Source organism: Euprymna scolopes, chromosome 26 (genome assembly GCF_053919585.1).
Source record: "Euprymna scolopes isolate OS-2025 chromosome 26, ASM5391958v1, whole genome shotgun sequence".
NCBI lineage: Eukaryota > Metazoa > Mollusca > Cephalopoda > Sepiida > Sepiolidae > Euprymna > Euprymna scolopes.
The window spans coordinates 89,018,203-89,040,219 of NC_136507.1; the positions used below are offsets into that span (position 1 = coordinate 89,018,203).

The 22,017-nt window shown below is 33.4% G+C and overlaps 1 protein-coding gene across 4 annotated transcripts in view; it reads right to left on the reverse strand.

Moving 5' to 3' along the window:
- Positions 1 to 239: 239 nt before the first annotated feature.
- LOC145248253 (uncharacterized) overlaps positions 240 to 22,017 on the reverse strand; it is a 47,158-nt gene continuing 25,380 nt past the window's right edge. For all 4 annotated transcript variants that reach the window (XM_080110129.1, XM_080110126.1, XM_080110128.1 and 1 more), the window contains exons 2-3: positions 16,526 to 17,068; positions 240 to 1,719 (exon numbers count right to left, since the gene is read on the reverse strand). In XM_080110129.1, the coding sequence (XP_079966255.1) occupies positions 623 to 1,719; positions 16,526 to 17,027 (1,599 nt within the window). In that variant the 5' untranslated portion in view covers positions 17,028 to 17,068 and the 3' untranslated portion in view covers positions 240 to 622. The remainder of the gene's footprint in view (positions 1,720 to 16,525; positions 17,069 to 22,017) is intronic.

Here is a 22,017-nt window from a genome sequence, read left to right on the forward strand (position 1 = left end):
AAAATTTTCAGTGGTAGTTTAACTATTGAACTTCATAATTTTTCTAGTTTGAAGACAACCATAGTATCCTTACCCTTTAAACCCATTAAAATTAACAATAAATATTTTTTTAATCATCTACATCATAATTTAGGTCATAAACAGTTAAGACACATAGTATTCTTAGTAAGGATATAAGAAATCTGAAAAAAAAAATTTTTAAACTGAAAGATGAAACATAAAAAAACAAAAACAAATCGTTGCAGAAAATCTTTTTTTCTTTCCTTGTAAATAAGGCTATACTTTATTGTTGTTGTTTTATTCCTAACCTTAGTTTTTTTTTAGGAATTACTTTTTCTTAGTAACAATACTTGGGTGTTACCTTGAGTCAGCTTTTGTTGTACAACTCAAACTGACGATGACGTCATCAGTATCTTCCGAATCATACTCCTTTTACAATTCGAAGAAAGTTTTTTTTTGTCGTTGTTGTTGTTGTTGTTGTTGTTGTTGCTGTTGTTTATTTTATTTATTTATTTATTTGGTGGGGTTATTTTGTTTTTGTTATCGTTTTCTTTTTTGTTTGTTTGTTTGTTCGTTTGTTTGTTTGTTTGTTTGTTTGTTTGTTTTGTGTTTTTATTTCTAATTAGAGAAAGGGGTTCAACTCTAACCAACCTGAGTTATTATAAATGTTAGAAGGGCTAGAGTTGTCATTATCAGAATCAACTTGATCCACTGTGCTCTCAGGTTGATGGGAATGTCGTCTATCTTGGAATGCCGGGTTGCCACCGGCAATTGCAGCCTCCATTAAACGAACACCAGCTAGAGGAGTTGGTTCAGTAATAACAGGGATATTATTTACATCTGGCTGGATAATGAACTGTCGTTCATGAATTGATCCTCTCTGCCTTCGCCGTGTCCTACCGCCCGAAGACGTGTGATGGCGATCAGAGTTTAACATTAACCGGGGACTGTGGGTAGAAGCTGTGTCAGCTGCCGGTAGTCTGTTATTGGTGATCGTAGGAGTCATGATGGTACTGGTGGACACGGCAGAAGTGGTTACAGTCGCTGCAGACTCACGCGCATTTGTCACAGATAAGCTGTCTCGGTTACGTGTACGACGTCTCTTCACAACAGGTTGAGTCTGCGTAGACGAAGAGTGGGAACGTTTCGCGCACCTGTTCATGCGCATCTTATTGAAGGTAGTCTGCGAGGATGAAGTGCCTGGGGTGGTGGTTCGCGAGGTGGTCCTCGTAGATATTGGCGAGTTTTGAACATTTGTGTGGTGAGACGAGCTGGCATGCCCATTGTCGTGATTTGGCTCAATCTTAATAACCGCGCTGGACAGAGGACTATCAATTTCTATGATGTCATCTGAATAGCTGCTGCTGCTGATGATGTTACTGCTGCTGATAGTTCTGTGTGATACATCTTCCGTAACTACGTCGGAAGGATGGGCGTTTACATTTTCTGTGTGCTGATTACTGTTGCTATAGACATGTTCAGGCCAGAGATTGCCAAATTCCTCATAGAAGTTCCTTATATTGTCCACTTCAGCTTCATTGGCTGCAGATTGAGAGTGGACATCGACCAACAGGGGCGACTGGATTGGTACATCATCATTTTCATTCGAATCGATCAGTGCATTATTGATATAATAATAATGGTAATAATTGAAGGTTGGGTTATTTCCATCTACTGTAAAATGATTTCCATCTTCGTAAGAAACTTCCAATTCTTGATCTGAAAATAGACAAAGATATTAATAATATCATATATATAAAGTTAAATAAGTTTGTTTATTGTTCTTTTTTATCGCTAGCTAATCCTTAGCATCGCACAAGATTAAACCTTCAACTTCTAAAGAATTGTCACTTATAACTGATTATTAACAACCTGTAAACTAACTAAAAATTGATAGCATTCCTTTTCATTGACACTGTAATTCACACTCTTAACTTCAATGTGTTGTCTCAGCTGCCAAACGTGACGACGCCACATTTACAAAAGTCCGACTCTCGAATCGTAATTCTCAATTCTCATGACGACGCCACCTCTCAAAAAATCTAACTCTCAAATCGTAATTCTTAGTTCTCCATAATATGACGCCACCTCTTAAAGGTCCGACTCTCAAATCGTAACTATCAATTCTCCATAACATGACGACAGCACCTCTCAAAAAATTCCGACTTTCAAATTGTCGGTAACAATTCTCCAAAATATGGCGACTCCAACTTTCAAAATGTCTGACTTGCAGGTAGTAATAAACAATTCTCAATCGTTTGTCTTTTTCTCCTGTTGAACACTCGACGTTGTCCCAACTAATCACGCCAATTTTACTTTTTTCGCTTAAATAGATTTTTTTATTTTTATTCTTAGACTACATTTTATCCGTTGCATCACATATTCACATTGACAAAGAATAAAATAAACAATACTTGAGAATTTTATCTAATCATGGCTGACGAAACGTGAAAAATCTACCTCTGTGGACTAAGTAGAGGGTTAAGTTTTGAAATTCTGTATTGATTCCTGAGTTCAGCATAAAGATCGCTGAAGGTGCGGATGTTCGGAAGTTTGTGAAAATAATACCCAGGATGAGAATAGTCCCGTGAAAAATATAAACAATATAATTTATGAATCTTCATCTCAAAAGTTAAAAACTGTGTGTGTATGCGTGTGTATGCGTGTGTGCCTGTGTATGTCTGTGTGTATCTCTCTGTGTGTACGTATGTGTGTGTACGTGTCTGTGTGTGTGTGTGTGTGTGTGTGTGTGTGTGTGTGTGTGTGTGTGTGTGTGTGTGTGTGTGTTTTCATTTTCTTTCTTTGAAGATTGTACCTATTTACTATGCCTCCCCACGGGACAGAGTTAGACACCAGGGTCGTTTTTTAACGTGGAGAAAAGGTACAAAAATAAAAATTGTCTCAGTCGTGAAGGATTTCTCTTCCACCGAAAGAGAACAAGAAATAGAAGTGCAGCATCTGAAGAACAGATACTACACTTTGATCTTGTCCCGTTGTAACGCTGGGTATGGGGCAGCCAAATCAGCTGCCAACATTCCCCTGCTTTTTATTGAGCCAACCGAGAGTTCTTTTAAGTATCCTCATTGTTCCCTTAAGTGCAATTGTCTGGATCTCTTTTGTACTTGGTTCACCAGGAATATTAGTTAGGTAGGACTTCTAGTTCTTCTTCATAAGCCCTGTGGCATCGACAATAACTGGTATGATTGATATCTCCCTCACGTTCCAGTTTCTTTTCATATCCTTCATGAGACCTTGATATTTGGTCTGTCCCTTTCAGTAGGTGTATCAGAATTTTTGTAGGAATTTTTGACACCCCTAACACGAAACTGCGAATAAAATATAAAAATCTCGTAATTTCTCTGTTAAAAGTGGGTTATTTATTTTCTTTATGGATTATACTTCCAAAATAAACTATTAAAGTTGTTTTAAAAGTAATAGAAATATTTTTTTTAACAGTAATGAATTTTCCGAACTCAATATTTTTCAATTTTTAAACTTTAAAAATCTATCAAAATTTTTCTATTGATTCTATTTTTACAATATTTTCAGGGTCAATGTGAAATTTTATGTTCTTTCCAATAAACCGAATATAATATTTTAGACAAACTTTTTTTTTTTAATTTACGCCCCCCTCATTTTCAAGTTTCTATTAAAAAGTAAATAATTAATTTACTCACCGAAAAGTAAATAATTAATTTACTCACAAATTGAAGAGAAAAGGTCAATAAATAATATATTCAAATTTAAAACAAAAAACGTAGTGTTTTTTAGAATTTTACCTGTAAAGTTTGAAGTTTAAAACCTTTTTTAAAAAAACACGTTATTTGTTTTTCCTTTCTTTTTCTTTTTTTTTAATGGAACCTTGGTCCTTGCTCCTTTAATTGAAAAAAAATTAGGGCTTGAATTACATTTTTCGAGGAGTTATAAGCTTGGAAAGACAGGGGGTCGAATAATTCACGCTTCACAATTTGAAATGTCTATTAAAAAGTAAATAATTAATTTATGTACCAAAGTCTTATATATCACAAATTGAAGAGAAAAGGTCAATAAATAATATATTCAAATTTAAAACAAAAAAGTAGTGTTTTTAGAAATTTACCTGTAAAGTCCGAAGTGTAAAACCTTTTTTTTTTTTTTTAAACACGTTGTTTTTTTGTTTTGTTTTGTTTTATTTTTTTAATGAAACCTTGGTCCTTGCTCCTTTAATTGAAAAAAAATTAGGGCTTGAATTACATTTTTCGAGGAGTTATAAGCTTAGAAAGATGGGGTGGAATTATTCACTATTTTCACGAAATTTCTGATACACGTGTGTGTGTGTGTATTAAATAGATTTGTAAATTTCTCCGCATGAAAACATCCAATAAATAAAGGATATTTATTTTGCACAGATTAAAAGTTGCGCTGATGAAATTATTGTTTCTAAAAATATAAATGAATTCCATCGCATTGAAGAAATACGACGCTTTTGTACAACTCATCGTGGATTTGAGGTGGGTAACTTCATTGCACTAAGATATTCGTTCATTTTTTATTTTTTATTTTTTAATTATCATTTATACAAGAATGTAGGACGCTGAAAACAACGCACTTAGGGGAATTGTAAAAAAAGAAAGATGCGGCTACTTTTTTTTTTTTTTTTTCATAACTGAGATTTTAAAAACAAAAAAAAATATGAAAACATTACAAAAAGAAAGAAAGCGTCAACTCTTGTTTCTAATGTAACCAATTTTATAACATTAATAACAAAAAATGTAGTTTTTAACATTACAAAAAATAAGTAAAATCATTTTACTAAAATGCGACGATAGTTGCCAATGAATTGAAAATGTTAGTCAGAAAAAGCTGCGAAGAAGCGATGAAAAGAAATAGTTACATCTTTCTTTTCATTTATAATTTTTTAATGCTTTGTCTTTTTAATGGTTTCATTCTTTGAGATATATATATATATATATACTAGCAATCGGTGCCCGGCGTTGCCCAGGTGTTTTGAGGTTAATACTGAGAAAAAAAAAAAGGGTCAATTTTTTAAAACTTTGACCCCTATTATGACCTTTTAACATTTATTGTTTAGGGATCAAGTAAAGTTAATAAGATATAGATATAGATAGATAGAAGATAGATAGATAGATATAGATAGATAGATAGATAGATATAGAAGATAGATAGATAGATAGATATAGAAGATAGATATAGATAGATAGATAGATAGATATAGATATAGATAGAAGATATAGATATAGATAGATAGATAGAAGATAGATAGATAGATATAGATAGATAGATAGATAGATATAGATTGCGTAATATTTGCGTAGAAATGAAGAAAATCAAATTTACTGTGTATTTATCGTGTTGCCATAACAACGTGACGTAGCCAAGGACGGTAGTGGACGTGAGTGTGTGTGCGTGTGTGCGCGTGTTTTGTTTCGTATCTTATCAACTTCTTCGAATCTATGTGTACAGTAATACACACCCGTTTTTCGAGCTGAATAAATGTGTTACATTGAATAAAAACACGAAGTTTGGTAGAAAAGTAACTTATCTTGCCTTTGATAACATTTATTTGTTATATATTTGTTTTTTGACACCTTTTTCGAATCTATGTGTACAGTAATACAAACCCGAAATGAAAAGACCACGAGGGAACGCGCGTTTTACATAAAAATAAGTATTTTTAAATTTTATCTTTCTAGCTTTAAAAAAAGTTTAAAAATTTTATCAGCCGGCATAATTTATTTTTAAATATTGAAAAATTTCAGGAAAATTAATTTTTGCTAGATTTTCAAAACATTGTTTTCGTGTTGTGTACGTGTCTGCGCCTAGCAGAATGGCGGCCGTGGATGTCGTAGGTTGGATTGTAAGATTGTGTAAGATTCGTATTTTTTTAATTTGTAAATAAACAAGTTAGAAAAAAATTAAACCCTTCCAAGATGGACAATAAATAAAGCCATAATATTTTATGGTAAAATTAAGAGCCTACGAACCATAGTTTTTTAGGAGATGTGATTATTGGATTAACCAATCAGAAATCGTCTGTGGCACACACATCTCTGTTTTTATAGATATACTAGCAATCGGTGCCCGGCGTTGCCCAGGTGTTTTGAAGTGTATGCTGAGGAAAAAAAACGGTCAATTTTTTAAAACTTTGACCCCTATTATGACCTCTTAACATTTATTGTTCAGGGATCAAGTAAAGTTAATAAGTTAGATCCATGTCCAAGGAATCTATATATAAAATATCACGTGTTCAGACCTTAAATTGTAGGAGAAGTTTGGTAGAGTTCTCAAAGGTCTAATTGTTGAATATTGAGCACTTAATCGCCAAATTTCTGTCGAAAACCTATCACATTGATTTTCCCAAATCTCAGTACCCTGTATATCAAATTTCGAATCTGTAGGCTTAAAATTGACAGAGTTTTAGCGTAGAGAAATGCACACAGACGCACAGACACACACAGACACACACAGACACTATCACTTATACATATATATAAACATAAACATCATATATATATATAACAAAAGACCATTATTTACTGAAGTGAAAGGAAAACCCGGGGAACTTTACTCAAAAATAAATCTATATATTTTTGTGTGTAATGATAGTCTGGTACTTATGCAGTTTAGTGACGACATTAAGAAATGGAAATATTGAAAAAAAAATTTTATTGTACGTAACTGTTATAGACTGAAGTTCTCCGAAAAAAAATTTCACTTCATTTGATCAAGTAGTTTTTTTTACAGCGAAAAACAATGATTTATCACGGCTACGTCAACGTGGCGATTTTGGAAATGTTATTGCAGACCCAGGAATTCCCCAAGGGCAGGTAACTGCCGTACATAGCAGAATACCTCCATTTTAGGCCAATCTAGCCCTTTTTTCCCCCACCAGAATGAGATTTTTTTTTTTTTTTTTTTTGCGAAGACAGATGCCATTTTTGGGGTGTTTTTTTTTTTTTTTAAGTTGTAACAGAAGTAAATAAACGAAGTTTCGAAGTTATCCATGCGTGTCCAAGTAACTGAGCATGTTTCGAAAATAATCTCGTATAAAAATTCTTCAATTCTTTGCATTCTTCAATTTCTTTGCATATTCAATAGTATTCTTATTTAAAAAAAAAAAACGCAAAAAAATTGCAGATTTAAAAAAAAAAAGAAAAAAAAACGTATAAAAATTGCAGATGTGTTGTGCGGTGCGCATCTCAATACGGCGAGAAAAAAAGGCTAGATTGCGAAATTTGGCTTAAAATGGAGGTATTCTGCTAGGTACATTTCCAAAATGGCCACGTTGACGTCGTCGTGATAAATAATTGTTTTTCGCTGTAAGAACAAAAATACTTGATCAAATGAAGTGAAATTTTTTTTTCGGAGAACTTCAGTCTATAACAGTTACGTACAATAAAAATTTTTTTCAATATTTTCATTTTTTTAATGTCGTCACTAAACTGTATAAGTATCGATAGTCTTATCAACACCCCTTTTTTCTATTTATTTAAAAAGAAAATACAACTTTATACAAATTCCCTATTAGTTTTTTTTTTCGGTTCTCTTATACGATGATCATCTTTATTTAACTATTACGTGTAATTATATTCATACAGATATTCTATATGATTTATATTTGCGTAATATTTGCGTAGAAATGAAGAAAATCAAATTTACTGTGTATTTATCGTGTTGCCATAACAACGTGACGTAGCCAAGGACGGTAGTGGACGTGAGTGTGTGTGCGTGTGTGCGCGTGTTTTCGTCCTGTATTGTTTCGTATCTTATCAACTTCTTCGAATCTATGTGTACAGTAATACAAACCCGTTTTTTCGAGCTGAATAAATGTGTTACATTGAATAAAAACACGAAAAATATATCCAGTTTGGTAGAAAAGTAACTTATCTTGCCTTTGATAACATTTATTTGTTATATATTTGTTTTTTGACAACTTTTTCGAATCTATGTGTACACAAACCCGAAATGAAAAGACCACGAGGGAACGCGCGTTTTACATAAAAATAAGTATTTTTAAATTTTATCTTTCTAGCTTTACAAAAAGTTTTAAAATTTTATCAGCCGGCATAATTTATTTTTAAATATTGAAAAATTTCAGGAAAATTCATTTTTGCTAGATTTTCAAAACATCGTTTTCGTGTTGTGTACATGTCTGCGGTAGCACCAGAATGGCGGCCGTGGATGTCGTAGGTTGGATTGTAAGATTGTGTAAGATTCGTATTTTTTTAATTTGTAAATAACAAGTTAGAAAAAAATTAAACCCTTCCAAGATGGACAATAAATAAAGCCATAATATTTTATGGTAAAGGTAAGAGCGTAGTTTATTAGGAGATGTGATTATTGGATCAACCAATCAGAAATCGTCTGTGGCACACACATCTCTGTTTTTATAGAAGATATAGAAGATATATATATATATATATATATATATATATATATATATATATATATATATATATATATATATATAGTTTACATTTGTTACAAAGTTGTCTCCCTTGATGTGAGTTTCAAGGGAGGTAACTGTTATACTTTATTTATAAAATGCAAAAACAAAAATAGTAAGATACTACTACATACATCGGTTGAAATTTCATGATAATAATCTCTCTCTCTCTCTCTCTCTCTCTCTCTCTCTCTCTCTCTCTCTCTCTCTCTCTCTTATATACATATGTGACCTTTGTCTGTCTGTGTGAAGAACGGTCTCTACCAAACTACTTTGCCAATTTTGGGTCTACAGACTTGAAATATGATATCTAGGAGATTTAGACTTGTGGAACAAATTCGATTTGGTTTTTAACCGGTAAAAATTGCTTCTGAGGGGAGACTTATTGTCATCCAGACTCCAGGGAACAGCACCGGTTGTTGTCAAAAAGCAAACTCTGATGATGAACTGTGTGAGAACGTGTGATGGGCAAATAATAAGAACAATCTAATAGATTTGCGATAAAAGCACTTGGCGAATGTAACTCTTCCAAATATCTAGGCATCCCGGAAGTCAATGAAAGAGATGGTGAAATGCATCCCTGAGAAGGACAAGAAAGTGCCCAATAAACAAAATTAAACAGCAGAAACCTAATTGAAGGAATAGATACTTGTGCAGCATCATAGCAAGATAAACTGAACAGAAAAAAGATCCCTGGTATCTGGATCACCTGCCCTAGGAAACTATTGAACATGCACAACTAACTGCACCCGAAGGATGATTCTGGCCGAATCTTTGTCAAATAAAAAGAAGGAGGAAGAGGACTGTTAAGCATTGATGATTGTGTGAATAAAAATGCTATAAAAACACATTAGAAAACTCACAGAGGGATTAATACTGCCGCTGAAAAACACTACCAAGGTGAACAATGTGAAGACCATAAAAGCTAGGATATACAAGATCCTGAAAAAATAGTAAATGTAGACTCTGTGGATAAAGAGATGAAATGATAAACCATAGAATAAGTGAATGCAGCAAACTAGCCCAAATGGAATACAAAAATATACTCGACTGCACTGAGAAAGTAGTCTGCTTGGGACTATACAAAAATCTGTACTTTGAACATGCAAACAAATTGTACTGATCCAAACCAAACTGGTTATTAGTGGCAAATGGAAATCATGAAAATACTAACGGACATACTAATCCAAGCAAAGGACCAGGACATAATAATAGTGTTAGGACAATAAATCAGAATTGGAATTGGGAATCAGAAAAATAGGAACCTTTTAGGGCATCAGGATGTAGATTCTCTGTGAACACTACATGAAACCAAGGAGACTGAAACTGACCGCTCCCACCCCCACTAAAAATCTCAGCCTTGCTGATACCACACAAAATGGGCGTGAAGGGTTAAGGAGAAAAAGCAATAACCAGATTTTCACTGAATGAGTGCAAAGAGTACTGGCGCATTGAGGAGACTTATTGCCACTTGAATTCCAGTGAAGATCAATGGTCATTGTCAGTGAGTAAGCAGCTGTTGCAATTATACAAAGTTATTTTAAAAGTTATTGAAAAAGGGTGAAGAGTACTGGAAATCTTGAGAGACTTGTGGTGGTGGTGGTGGTGGTGGTGGTGGTGGTGGTGGTGGTGGTGGTGATGAAATACCAGACAAGATTATCAATTTGATTGAAAAAGCAATGAAAACATGGTGGCTTGAACTGACAGCTGATACATAACTAATATAAAAATACAAAGAGGTATCTTTCAAGAGGACTGCCTGTTCATCATAGCTATGATGCCTCTTAACAATATATTAAGGAAACGCCAACCTGGGTACAAGTTTGCTAATACAGAGAAATAATGAACCACCTAATGTTTATCAAGGACTTGAAACTTTTAGTAAGAAACCAAAAAGGAAATGCTAATTAAACACAACCAGAATTTTCAGCCAGGATATCTAAATTGAATTTGGCACGGAAACATGAGTACTGCAACGGGTAGTATGGAACTACCAAATCAAGCAGAGATGAGGGCACGAGGCGAACATGGCACTTAAAAATATTTGGAAATTTGGAAGCCGACACCATCAAAGCAACAAAGATGAAAGAGAAAATTGGAAAAGAATACCCGAGAAGAATAAGTAAATTCCAAGAAACTAAACTATACAAAAAGAACCTAATGAAAAGGAATAAGAAAATGGACAGTATCACTGGTAAGATATTCTGGACCGTTTATAAGCTGAACCAAGAAAGAACTGGGGCATCTCGACTAGAAAATAAAAAAAACTTATGGCCATGTATAATGCACTTCAACCAAAGGATGATGCTGACCAACTCTTGTGAAAAAGAAAGATGGATGGAGGGGGCTGGTTTTTATAAAAGACCATGTGAATGATATAAGACAAAGAACTAAAAAAATATGCAATGCAGAACACAGAAAAGCTAATCATTACAGCATGAAACTGCAAAAAATAGACAAGACAGAGAACAGAAAGGCAAGGGATAAGACGAGAAAAGAAAAATGGGAAGAGAAACAGGTACATGGACAATTCATAAGGATGAAAAAAAAGATGAGAGTCACGAAAACACTTGCACATGGCTACAAAAAAAGACGCCTAAACAGTGAAACTGAATACCTAATAACAGCCGCACAAGATAACACAATTAGAACCAATTACATCAAAGCAAAGATTGGCAAGATACAAAACAACAGTAGGCTTTGTGGATAAAGAGATGATACAAGAAACTACATAATAAGTGGATGCAGCAAACCAGCCCAAAAACATATAAGAATTGACACAATCAAATGGGGAAAGCAGTACATTGGTAAATATGCAAACAACTTAATTTTGAATACAAAGAAAAACGGTACAAGCACAAACTGGCAGCAGTACTTGAAAATTAAAATCACAAAATCCTATGGGACATTGACATACAAACAGATAAATCTATACAAGCAAGAAGACCGGATGTCATACTAGTCAAGAAGGAAGAGTTCTGCCAGATTGTAGATTTTGCCATTCCAGCAGGCCATAGAGTGAAGATCAAGGCGACAGGGAAACAGAGCAAATACACAGAACTGGCCAGAGAGCGGAAAGAGATATGGAAGATGAAGAAAGTCGAGATATCAATAATAGTAGGAGCATAAAATCTTCAAAAACAGAACGTGACAAATTGGAATTGGGGATATGGCTGAGAAGATAGCAATAATGAAAATGGCTGTAATATTAAGGAAAACCCTGGAATGCAGAGAACAATACAAATGAGTTGCAAGCGCTAACCAGACATATAGAGGTTGTAAGATAAATAAAACAAAACAAACAACAAAATTGTTGTGTTGCCATCAACTGGCACCACATCAAATAGTCGTAGAGAGCTAAGGAGGATGGAAAGACCGATAAGAGAAAAGCGCTAACCAGACTTCCACTGAATACGTGTGAAGAATACTGAAACCTTGGAGAGACTTATTGCCACCCAAATTACAGTGAAGGCCAAATCATTGCCAGTGAGAAATTAATGGTAAACGGTTGTTGTGATAACGCAAATTAATTTGTAAATATTATCAAAAGAAGTGGAGAATATTGGAAATTTGATGAGGCTTGTTTTCACTCAGACTCCAGGGAACACAACAGATTGTTGACAGAGAAATCTTTAGTGATGGCCTGTGTGAAAACTCCTAGTGAGTAAATAATAATATTTCTAAATACTACTACTACTACTACTACTACTAATAATAATAATAATAATAATAATAATAATAATAATAATAATAAACTTTTAAATAATAAATATAATGCTTCATAAAAATAATAATAATGGACGATCTGAAACTTTTTGCAAGGACCGAAAATGAACTAGAGACACTAATAAACACTATCAGGATCTTCAGCCAGGATATTCAAATGGAATTTGGCATGGAAAAATGCTCACTACTGGTTATGAGAAAGGGAAAACTGGAGACAACAGAAGGCATGGAACTACTCAACAAAACTGAGATGAGAACACTAGGAGAACAAGACGCCTATAAATACCTAGGAGTTTTGGAAGCTGACACCATCAAAGCAACAGAAATGAAAGAATTGGAAAGAAATACCTCAGGAGAACAAGAAAACTTCTGGAAACTAAATTATATAGCAGAAACCTAATAAAAGGTATAAATACATGAGCAGTATCACTAGTGAGATACTCTGGACCGTTCATAGGGTGGACTAAGAAGAACTGAGACAGCTCAATCAGAAGACCAGAAAACTCATGACCATAACACACTACACCCGAAGGATGATGTTGACCAACTCTATGTGAAAAGGAAAGACGGTGGGAGGGTACTGGTTTGTATAGAAGATTGTAAATGGCGCCAAAAAAAGAACTAGAAAAATACATAATACAAAATACTGAAAGAATAATTATGGCAGCGAGAGACACAGAAAAAAACCCACCAAAACAGAAAACAGAGAGACAAAGGATAAGACAAGAAAAGAAAAATAGGAAGAGAAACAACTACACGGAAGATTAGCAAGGATAACAAAAGACGAGTATAACAAAAACACTTGGACATGGATGCGAAAAGGACACGTAAACCAAGAAACTGAATCCCTAATAACTGCTGCACAAGATAACTCGATAAGAACCAACCACATCAAAGCAAAGATCGACAAAACACAAAAAAAAAACTGCAAATGCAGACTCTGTAGACAAAGAGACAAAACAATAATCCGTATAGTAAGTGAATGTAGCAAACTAGCTTAAAAGAAATACAAGAACAGGCACGGCCAAGTAGGAAGGGCAGTACACTGAGAAGTGTGCAAAAAACTGCACCTTGAATGCACCGACAAATGGTACAAGCATAAGCTAGCAAGAGTAATTGAAAATGACAATCACAAAATCCTATGGGACATAGGCATACAAATGGATAAACCCATCCAAGCAAGAAGACCGGATGTCATAATAATCAACAAGAAAGAAAAGTTCTGCTAAATCATAGGCTTTACTGTTCCAGCTGACCACTGGATAAATATCAAAGTAAAGGAGAAACGGAGTAAATACACCGAGCTGGCCAGAGAGTTGAAAGGGATATAGATGATAAATAAAATCAATATAGTACCTATAATAGTAAGAGCACTAGGAACAATTCCTAAAAGCTATGAAAAAAAGAATGGGAGAAATTGGAATCAGCGGAATAGCTGGAAAGATACAACGAATAACAATAATGAAAACAGCTGAAATATTAAGGAAAACCTTTGAAGACGGAGACAAATAAACATAAGCCACATGCACGGGCTACACGAGCTACTGCAGAGACAAAACATAAAGAAGCGTTACATGGAACTAAGAACATTGAAGATGCATATCCATAAGTTCTCTATCCCGTCCCCTAGCCCCTCCCATTACCCAATCATCGCCCCCACCCCCCACAAAGAAAAAGATTGATGCCAAATAGCCAAGAAAGGTCAAGGAAGATGGAAAGACCGAGGAGAGAACACTGACCAGACCTCCACTGGACAAGTGTGAAGAGAACCGAGATCTTGGGGAAGCTTATTGCCACTCAAATTCCAGTGGAGACCAATGGCTGTTGCTAGCGAGAAATCAGTTGTAAGCAGCTGTTGCGATAATGCAAATCCATTTGCTAATAATATCAGAAGAGGTGGAGAGTACTGGAAAACTAGGAAGACTTGTTGTCACCCAGCTTTCAGAGAACACCACAGGTGGTTTTCAAAGATAGATCCTTTATGACATGTGTGAAAGCTCCTTGTGAGCCAATAATAATAATAATAATAATAATAATAATAATAATATGTTTAAATAATTAAAAAAATAATAATAAGTCTAAATAATGATAATACTAATATGTCTAAATAATGATAATAATAGTAATTGTAATAGTAATAATACGTCTAAATAAACATAATAATGTTTAAATAATAAAAATAATATTTAAATAATAAAAACAATAATAATAACATGTATAAATAATAATAGTAATAATAATATGTTTAAATAATAATAATATATCTAAATCATAATAATAATCATAATAATATGTTTAATTAATAATAATAATAATAATAATATGTTTAAATAATAATATTATATTTAATTAATAATAATAATAATAATAATAATATGTTTAATTATTATTAATAATAATAATATGTTTAATTAATAATATGTTTAATTAATAATAATAATAATATGTTTAATTAATAATAATAATTATTATATGTTTAAATAATATCATATTTAATTAATAATAATATAACAATAATATGTTTAATTAATAATAATAATAATAATAATATGTTTAATTATTAATAATATTATGTTTAATAAATTTTTTTTTTTTTTTAATTACATTTTCACCCCAAACAAGGCACATTGCCACTTTGGTGTAGGGGGCTACTATCAGGGGAAACATCTACTGGGGTACTATGTAGGGATTAGGGCAGCGAGATGTTGGTTCACGTTGCACTTGAACTTATGCATGTCAGTACAGTTGGGAAGCAGTGACCTGGAATGGAATTCCAAAGTCTAGCAGTTATGGGGAAGAAACTACTGGAGTAGAAAGATCTTTTACATCTAGGGATCTCTACAGTGTGGGGGTGGGATTTTGCAGCTTGTCGGGTCTGTCGAGGGTGTTCACGTCGTGGGGGCACAAGTGCTTGCAGTTCTTCAGAGCATTCACCATTATAATACTTGTAGAACAGGCAGAGGGATGCAACGTTTCGACGATGGGACAGAGGCTGAAGTTTAGATGCCAGTTTTGGCCTATCAGATTTGCGACTCTCTTTTGAACCCTGTCAAGGAGCGAGAGACTAGTAGCCGATGCACCGGCCCAAATATGACAGCAATACTCCATACATGGGTGAATAGTGGCCTTATAGAGGTACAGGATACTTTCGGGAGTTAGAAGTTTTCTAGCACTGTAGAGAGAGCCCACCTTCCTCGCAGCGGCCCTGGCAATGCCCTCGATGTAATTGTTCCAGCTCATGTTTCCTGTGAACGTTAGGCCAAGGAGCTTGAAAGACGTACTCTCAGCTAAAGAGTTGTTGGCCATTGCTATAGGTGGTAGAGAAGGTTTCTTGTAATTATTGAATGAAACCAGTTTTGTCTTGGTGGCATTGAACGTTACCATCCATTTTTGTCCCCATTCCACTACTGATTTGAGGTCATCCTCTAGTGTTTCTGCCATTACTTTAGATATATGTTCATTTGTTTTCCTGTCGTGCCTGCTATAGAGTGTGGTGTCATCAGCATATATACCCATCTCAGAGGCAATTTTGTCGGGGAGGTCATTTATGAATATCAGGAACAGCAGAGGACCAAGGATAGAACCCTGGGGCACTCCGGCATTTATATTATATTGTTTAGACGTACGACCGTCGAGGACAACCTGGATTTTTCTCTTGTCTAAGAAGGATTTAATTATGTTAAGTATTCTACCAGTGATACCGTAAGATCTAATCTTCCTGAGGAGACCCTCATGCCATACCCTGTCAAAAGCCTTAGATATATCTAGAGCTACCGCTCTGCCCTCTCCCGCTTTGTCCAGTGAATGGTATATGCGTTCAGAGATTACAGTGAGGATGTCTGCCGTGGAACGGGCTTGTCTAAATCCATATTGATGGTCGGTCAGAAGTTTAGCATCTGTAAGGTGCTGGACTAGAGCATGGTTAATTAAGGTCTCAAATATTTTGGCAAAAAGTGGGAGGAGGCTAATAGGGCGATAATTTAATGGGTCAGTTCTTTCGCCAGAATTCTTGAATACTGGTACCACAGAAGCAGTTTTCCAACAGCTCGGAAAGCAAGATTCATTAAGGCATTTGTTGTAGAGTTTGGAGAGAACTGGAGCTACTTCGGCTGAGCACTCTTTTAATAGCACAGCTGGGATGAGGTCGGGTAATAATAGTATATTTAATTAATAATAATATGTTTAATTAATAATAATAATATGTTTAATTAATAATAATAATATGTTTAATTAATAATAATAATATGTTTAATTAATTATAATAATGTTTAATTAATAATGATATGTTTAATTAATAATAATAATAATAATAATAATAATAATAATAATAATAATAATAATAATAATACTTACTTTGAGATTCTTGTTGTGGTGTACAATTGTGAAAGTTTACTTCATTAAATCGTATCTTAAGATTACACCCTTTGGTGCATGTAATCTTCCGATGTTCACAGGTGTCATTGACATGCTGCGAGAGATCCTTCCGCAAGAGACTCACATTGCAACCGGCATTTGGACACTGGAGTAATTTGAATTCACACTTCTGAATGTGAGCGTCAAACATCTCAAGTCGAAGTTTCTGCCGACAGCCATTGTTCCGGTAATCGCAGTACATCAGCAGTTTGTTGATTACGTTCTGCACTAAGGGCAGGACGTTCTGCGTGCCCTGTATTAACAGCCATGCACGGCATGTCGGGCAGGTATCGTTGTTTTTAAGCCATTGCTCGAGGCACACTCTGCAGAAGACATGCCGACACGGACTCTCTACGGCGTGGTCAAAGACGCATTGACAAATACTGCAAATAAGTTCCGGATCCGGAAGGTGAACAAACTTTTCGATATCATACCAGGGCATGTCGGCTTCCTTTTTGTTGTTTTTAATTGAAAGTTGTTACACTGAAAAAAAAAAAAAAAAAAAAACGGTAAAAAAAACGTGACTTTTATCAGCCTCGTCTTGTTGCATAGTGTGTGTGTGTGTATGTGTGTGTGCGTGTGTATAAACGTGTGTCATATATATATATATATATATATATATATATATATATATATATATATATGTATGTATGTATGAGAAAGAAAATTAAAACTCTAAGTTAAACTTTACAATCAAAATTTATTGTTCGACTGAATATTCCAAAAAACAATTTACAAAGTCCTTATTCCGCAGAGTTTCAAAGAATGCTATCCTTGTTATTCTTCTCATCAGATGACATAAAGAAATCAGCAAATCATATTTGTAGCATTGCTAGAATTTGCTATTTAAGGCATTAAGTGAAACTGCAATTTATTGTAGTTAAAATTTGCCAAATAAAAAAATGGAAAAATGTTGGATATGTAAAAAATATATATAAAAACAAACCGCGCATAACATTTCAGCTTGCATGAAAATCGTCTCAAGTTAATCCGAAATGCAAAATACATAATGCAAAATGCAAAATGTAATATATATATATATATATATATATATATATATATATATATATATATATATATATATATATTATATAATATAATATAATATAATATAAAGCTGAACGTGTGTGTGTGTATGTGTGTGTGTGTGTGTGTGTGTGTGTGTGTGTGTGTGTGTGTGGTCACGAATAGGCTCCTATATGGTTGTCTATTATAGAAAACTGATCACATATAATGATAGAAGATGTATCGAGACACAGGAATGGGTATGTTTGATCTGGCAGAACGGTGGTTCATTAAAATTGTGGGGTCTGCGTTCGCGCCTGGTCCATAAAGTATGGAAATAAAAAATTTAAAAATAAAAAAAACGTTTACAAGGGTTTTTGATATAGATGTACATAATAATACTTTGATAAGTATGTTTTAATTTAAATAGGGATGGTATAATAAAATTGTGGGGTCTGCGTTCACGCCTACCCTCCATAGAATGGAAATAGGCACAAACTTTAATAAAGACTTGTCATATCTATCTGCGTAAGTATACTTTGATAATTATGTTTCAGTTTGAAGAAAAATGATATAATAAAATTATGGAGTGTTCGTTCGCGCCTGACCTCCATAGAATGTAAATATGTCACAAAGTTTAACAAGGTTTTTTAATATAGATTCACAGAATATTATGATAAGTGTTTCAGTATGAACAGGTATGGTATAATAAATTATGGGGTTTATCTATTTTATTTTTACTTTCATCATATTTTGCTTTGGTTTTGATACCCCCAAAGTCGAAGCTATCTCTTTACAACGTTTCATAACCTATCATAAATCATAAATCAGAGTCCATTTTCTGTTGGGTGTTTTTGAACCCAGTCAACGACGGGTACTTTTGCTAGTATATAATGTCTGAATTCGTATATCGTCTAGTAATTAGATTGTATGAGAGTGTATATACGTGTGTATATACATATCACATTCATCTATATATGTGTTCATCTATGACCGTGTAACGTTGTGATTGTCTAATCTAGAATGCGTTGTGTGTGTATAATCATTTAAATACAGTTCATGACGGAACAATGATCTACATAAATACTTTACAACACAAAGGACGAATAACACTTATTTGAGGTTTCAACATCTGGCCAAATGGGGAACATATCTGGTCCATCTTCGGCCTTGATTTGACAAATCCTTGGAAAAACTGTAAATCAAGATTCGTACAAATCTTGGTGGTATTTACAGCAGCTTTATTCCAGATGTTTCCCTCATTGCAAAGCTGCAACGCTGGTCCTAGATTCTTACAGTCGACATTTTCCCCTACTCGAAGCCATTATTGTTCGTCTTTCTCGCTCTGGCTATCAACTGAGTCTGCTCTCTCTGACTTCCAACTTTTGTCTAATATAACTGATCCGTGTCTTTTAAGCTCTTTCGTTACGTCATTAGTATACGTCACTAAGATAATCACCTAATGATTTTACATGTCATTATTCTAAGTTATGAACTAAATTGTTATGATAATATTTTTAAGTTACATTTTTAAATTAATATAAATAAATATTTAGAATAAATATTTTTATTATTCTAAAGCGTATTTTAGTTGAACAAAACTTGTTGACTTGGATAATCTTGATAATCGTCGCTTAGCACACCTTCGGCGTTGCTCCAGCATACTAATACTACAATCTTCTAAGACAAGCATTTATATATATATATATATATATATATATATATATATATATATATATATATATATATATATATATAGCCAGTAGAGTTTAGTTTCCTAGAAGTACATCCAATGAAACAACATGTGTCTACCAAAGAGTGCTCAATGAGTGAACAGAGCAGGTATATTAAATTTATTTATACAAACATTAATGGCTACATATGTGCATACATGTTTCTGTAATCACCCGCATTGAGGGATTACGTCTTCAGGCCAAGAATTACCGTCGAAAACTGATATTTCAACCAAATACATTTTCCTATTTCGTTTGTCAAGTTAGAATGTAATCTGGGTGGGAGTCATAAAACGGTCAGAGGACAAGTGAGGTCTTTGAGGATAATAAACATCTTTTTCATTTCCATTTATCTTTATCCATATTAATATAAATATATGTGTGTGTGTGTGTGTGTGTGTGTGTGTGTGTGTGTGTGTTATAATAGGGCCTATGAAGCCATAGACAATTTTACTGTTTATTTTTATCGCTTGTATATTTACGTAGAATTGTTGTTGATTGTTTTTAAATGCTAATACGATTGATTCAGCGTCTTCACCTTGAAGCTCATATTTCTTAGAAAATCGCCATATTTGGACGTAAACAATTAATATTTTTTTTAATTATTTTTATTTTATTTTTTTTAAAACATGCACGCCCGATGATTGCTGTTTTTAAAAAATAATAAATAAATAAATAAAAATATTTGTTTAAAAATATAAACGTATATATTAAAAATATAAATTATTTTCTAAAAACATTTCAACAAAACTCAACGAATTTTTTATCTACATACTTGAAATTTGGTATATAGGGTATTCAGGCACGTGGAAAATTTTTAATCGGTTTTAATCCGGAAAAAAAGACTCCTATTAGGTCAAAATTGAAAAAAAGTTACTTTGGGGGGGGGGGTCAATCGGATTTTTATCTGTTTTTTATTTCACGAATATGTATGCGTTAATCGTTCTCCTGACAGATTCCTTATATTAAGAATAGTAGGTTTGAGTTTCGATCTCAGCATCTCGAAGTATTTTTTTTATTGACAGGAATGTACTGTTTAAAAAAAAACAATACTCGCATGCAGAGTTTCCGTACGAATTAAAATAGAATATTTATGCATATTTTACGAACGGGCAACACCGGGCGGCCTGCAAATATATATATATATATATATATATATATATATATATATATATATATATATATATACAAAATCAAGGAGTAAAAATTAAGTTCACAAGCGAAAAGCTTCGATAAACTTATAGAGAATATAGGGTGACACCCCAGAATAACGTGATATCTCCATTATTTATTCCCCGATTGTCCGTATTTTACAGGACATGGCAGAATCAACGATCGTGAGTACACCAAGACCCCAGTGGGAGCTGGGACAAAGAATACACTGTGTTAAATTTCGTTCGGAAAAAACACTAAGAAACAGGGCCTAATTAGAGTTGGGGCCCGTTTTCTTTTGGGGTCACCCTGTATAAATAGTAATAAAAAAAGGCTCAATACAACCAAAACAGGAAATAGAGCTTGTCATAAAAGAACACAATTAATGACTATAAATTATAATTTACAACAATTTATTTTTCGCCAGGATATCTTTTCTCTGATGAAAAGACGCATTCTTTGAAATTCCGCGGATTAAGGAAATCTTAATATTTCTCTTGGGGTATCCTGCAGAACAATAAATTATTGTAAATCATAATTTACACTCTTAATTGTGGTTATATATATATATATATATATATATATATATATATATATATATATATATATATATATATATATATATATACTAGCATGGATACCCAGCGTTGCCAGGGTCGACATGAAGTTCGGTTTGGCAACGCTTGCTATACTAAGAATATTGAGCAGCTTTTCATTATTATATGTCAACTCCATTGTTACCCCAACAAAACTTTCAAAAATAAAAGAAATATATGAAAACACGAAAATGTAATCCCCCTCAACGAAAAAAGTAGAAATACGTGACAAACTCTCCACCAGATATTTCGGCAGAAGGGATACGAAGAGAAGGTATTCTCCGGATATTGAGCAACTTTTTATGACTATATTCCAGTTTAAGCGAATTTCTTTTATTCTCAGTCTAGAAAGATTTGTTTTTACGGTTTGTTGCAACGAAAACAAACTGTAAATAATTCAGTTTCCAAAATACCAAAGTAGAATTTGTGTTACCCGAAATACACGTTTTTTATGTTATAAAAATGATGTGTTTTGACTTATTGTGTTATTAAAAATTAAAAAAAAAATAGCAGTTACGATGTCAAAAATTGTGAAGAAGAAAAAAAAACTGGTAAAAAAACGTAAATGAAAGTTTTTTTGTTTTTGCTTTAAATAGAGAATCGTAGTTGAATTGAATTGTTTGTTTATTTTAAAATAAAAATTCACCGGACCACAACGTTAATTGCGAAATCACGGAAATTATTTTATTTAAACTAATTCAAAAAATAATGCGTGAAAGTTTTAGTTTTAATATCCGCCGAAAAAGAAAACAAAAACAAAAAGAACAAAGTTCGCGCCCAGGGGAAATAACTCAAACCTGTTTACAATAATTAAATTAGATATGCTATCAATATAAATCAAATTTAAATAATAAACTTAAATAGAACACTTAAAACAATTCTTTCATTATAAACAATAACTAACACACCACTATTTAATAAATCGATTTTCCTTAATGTAATATGC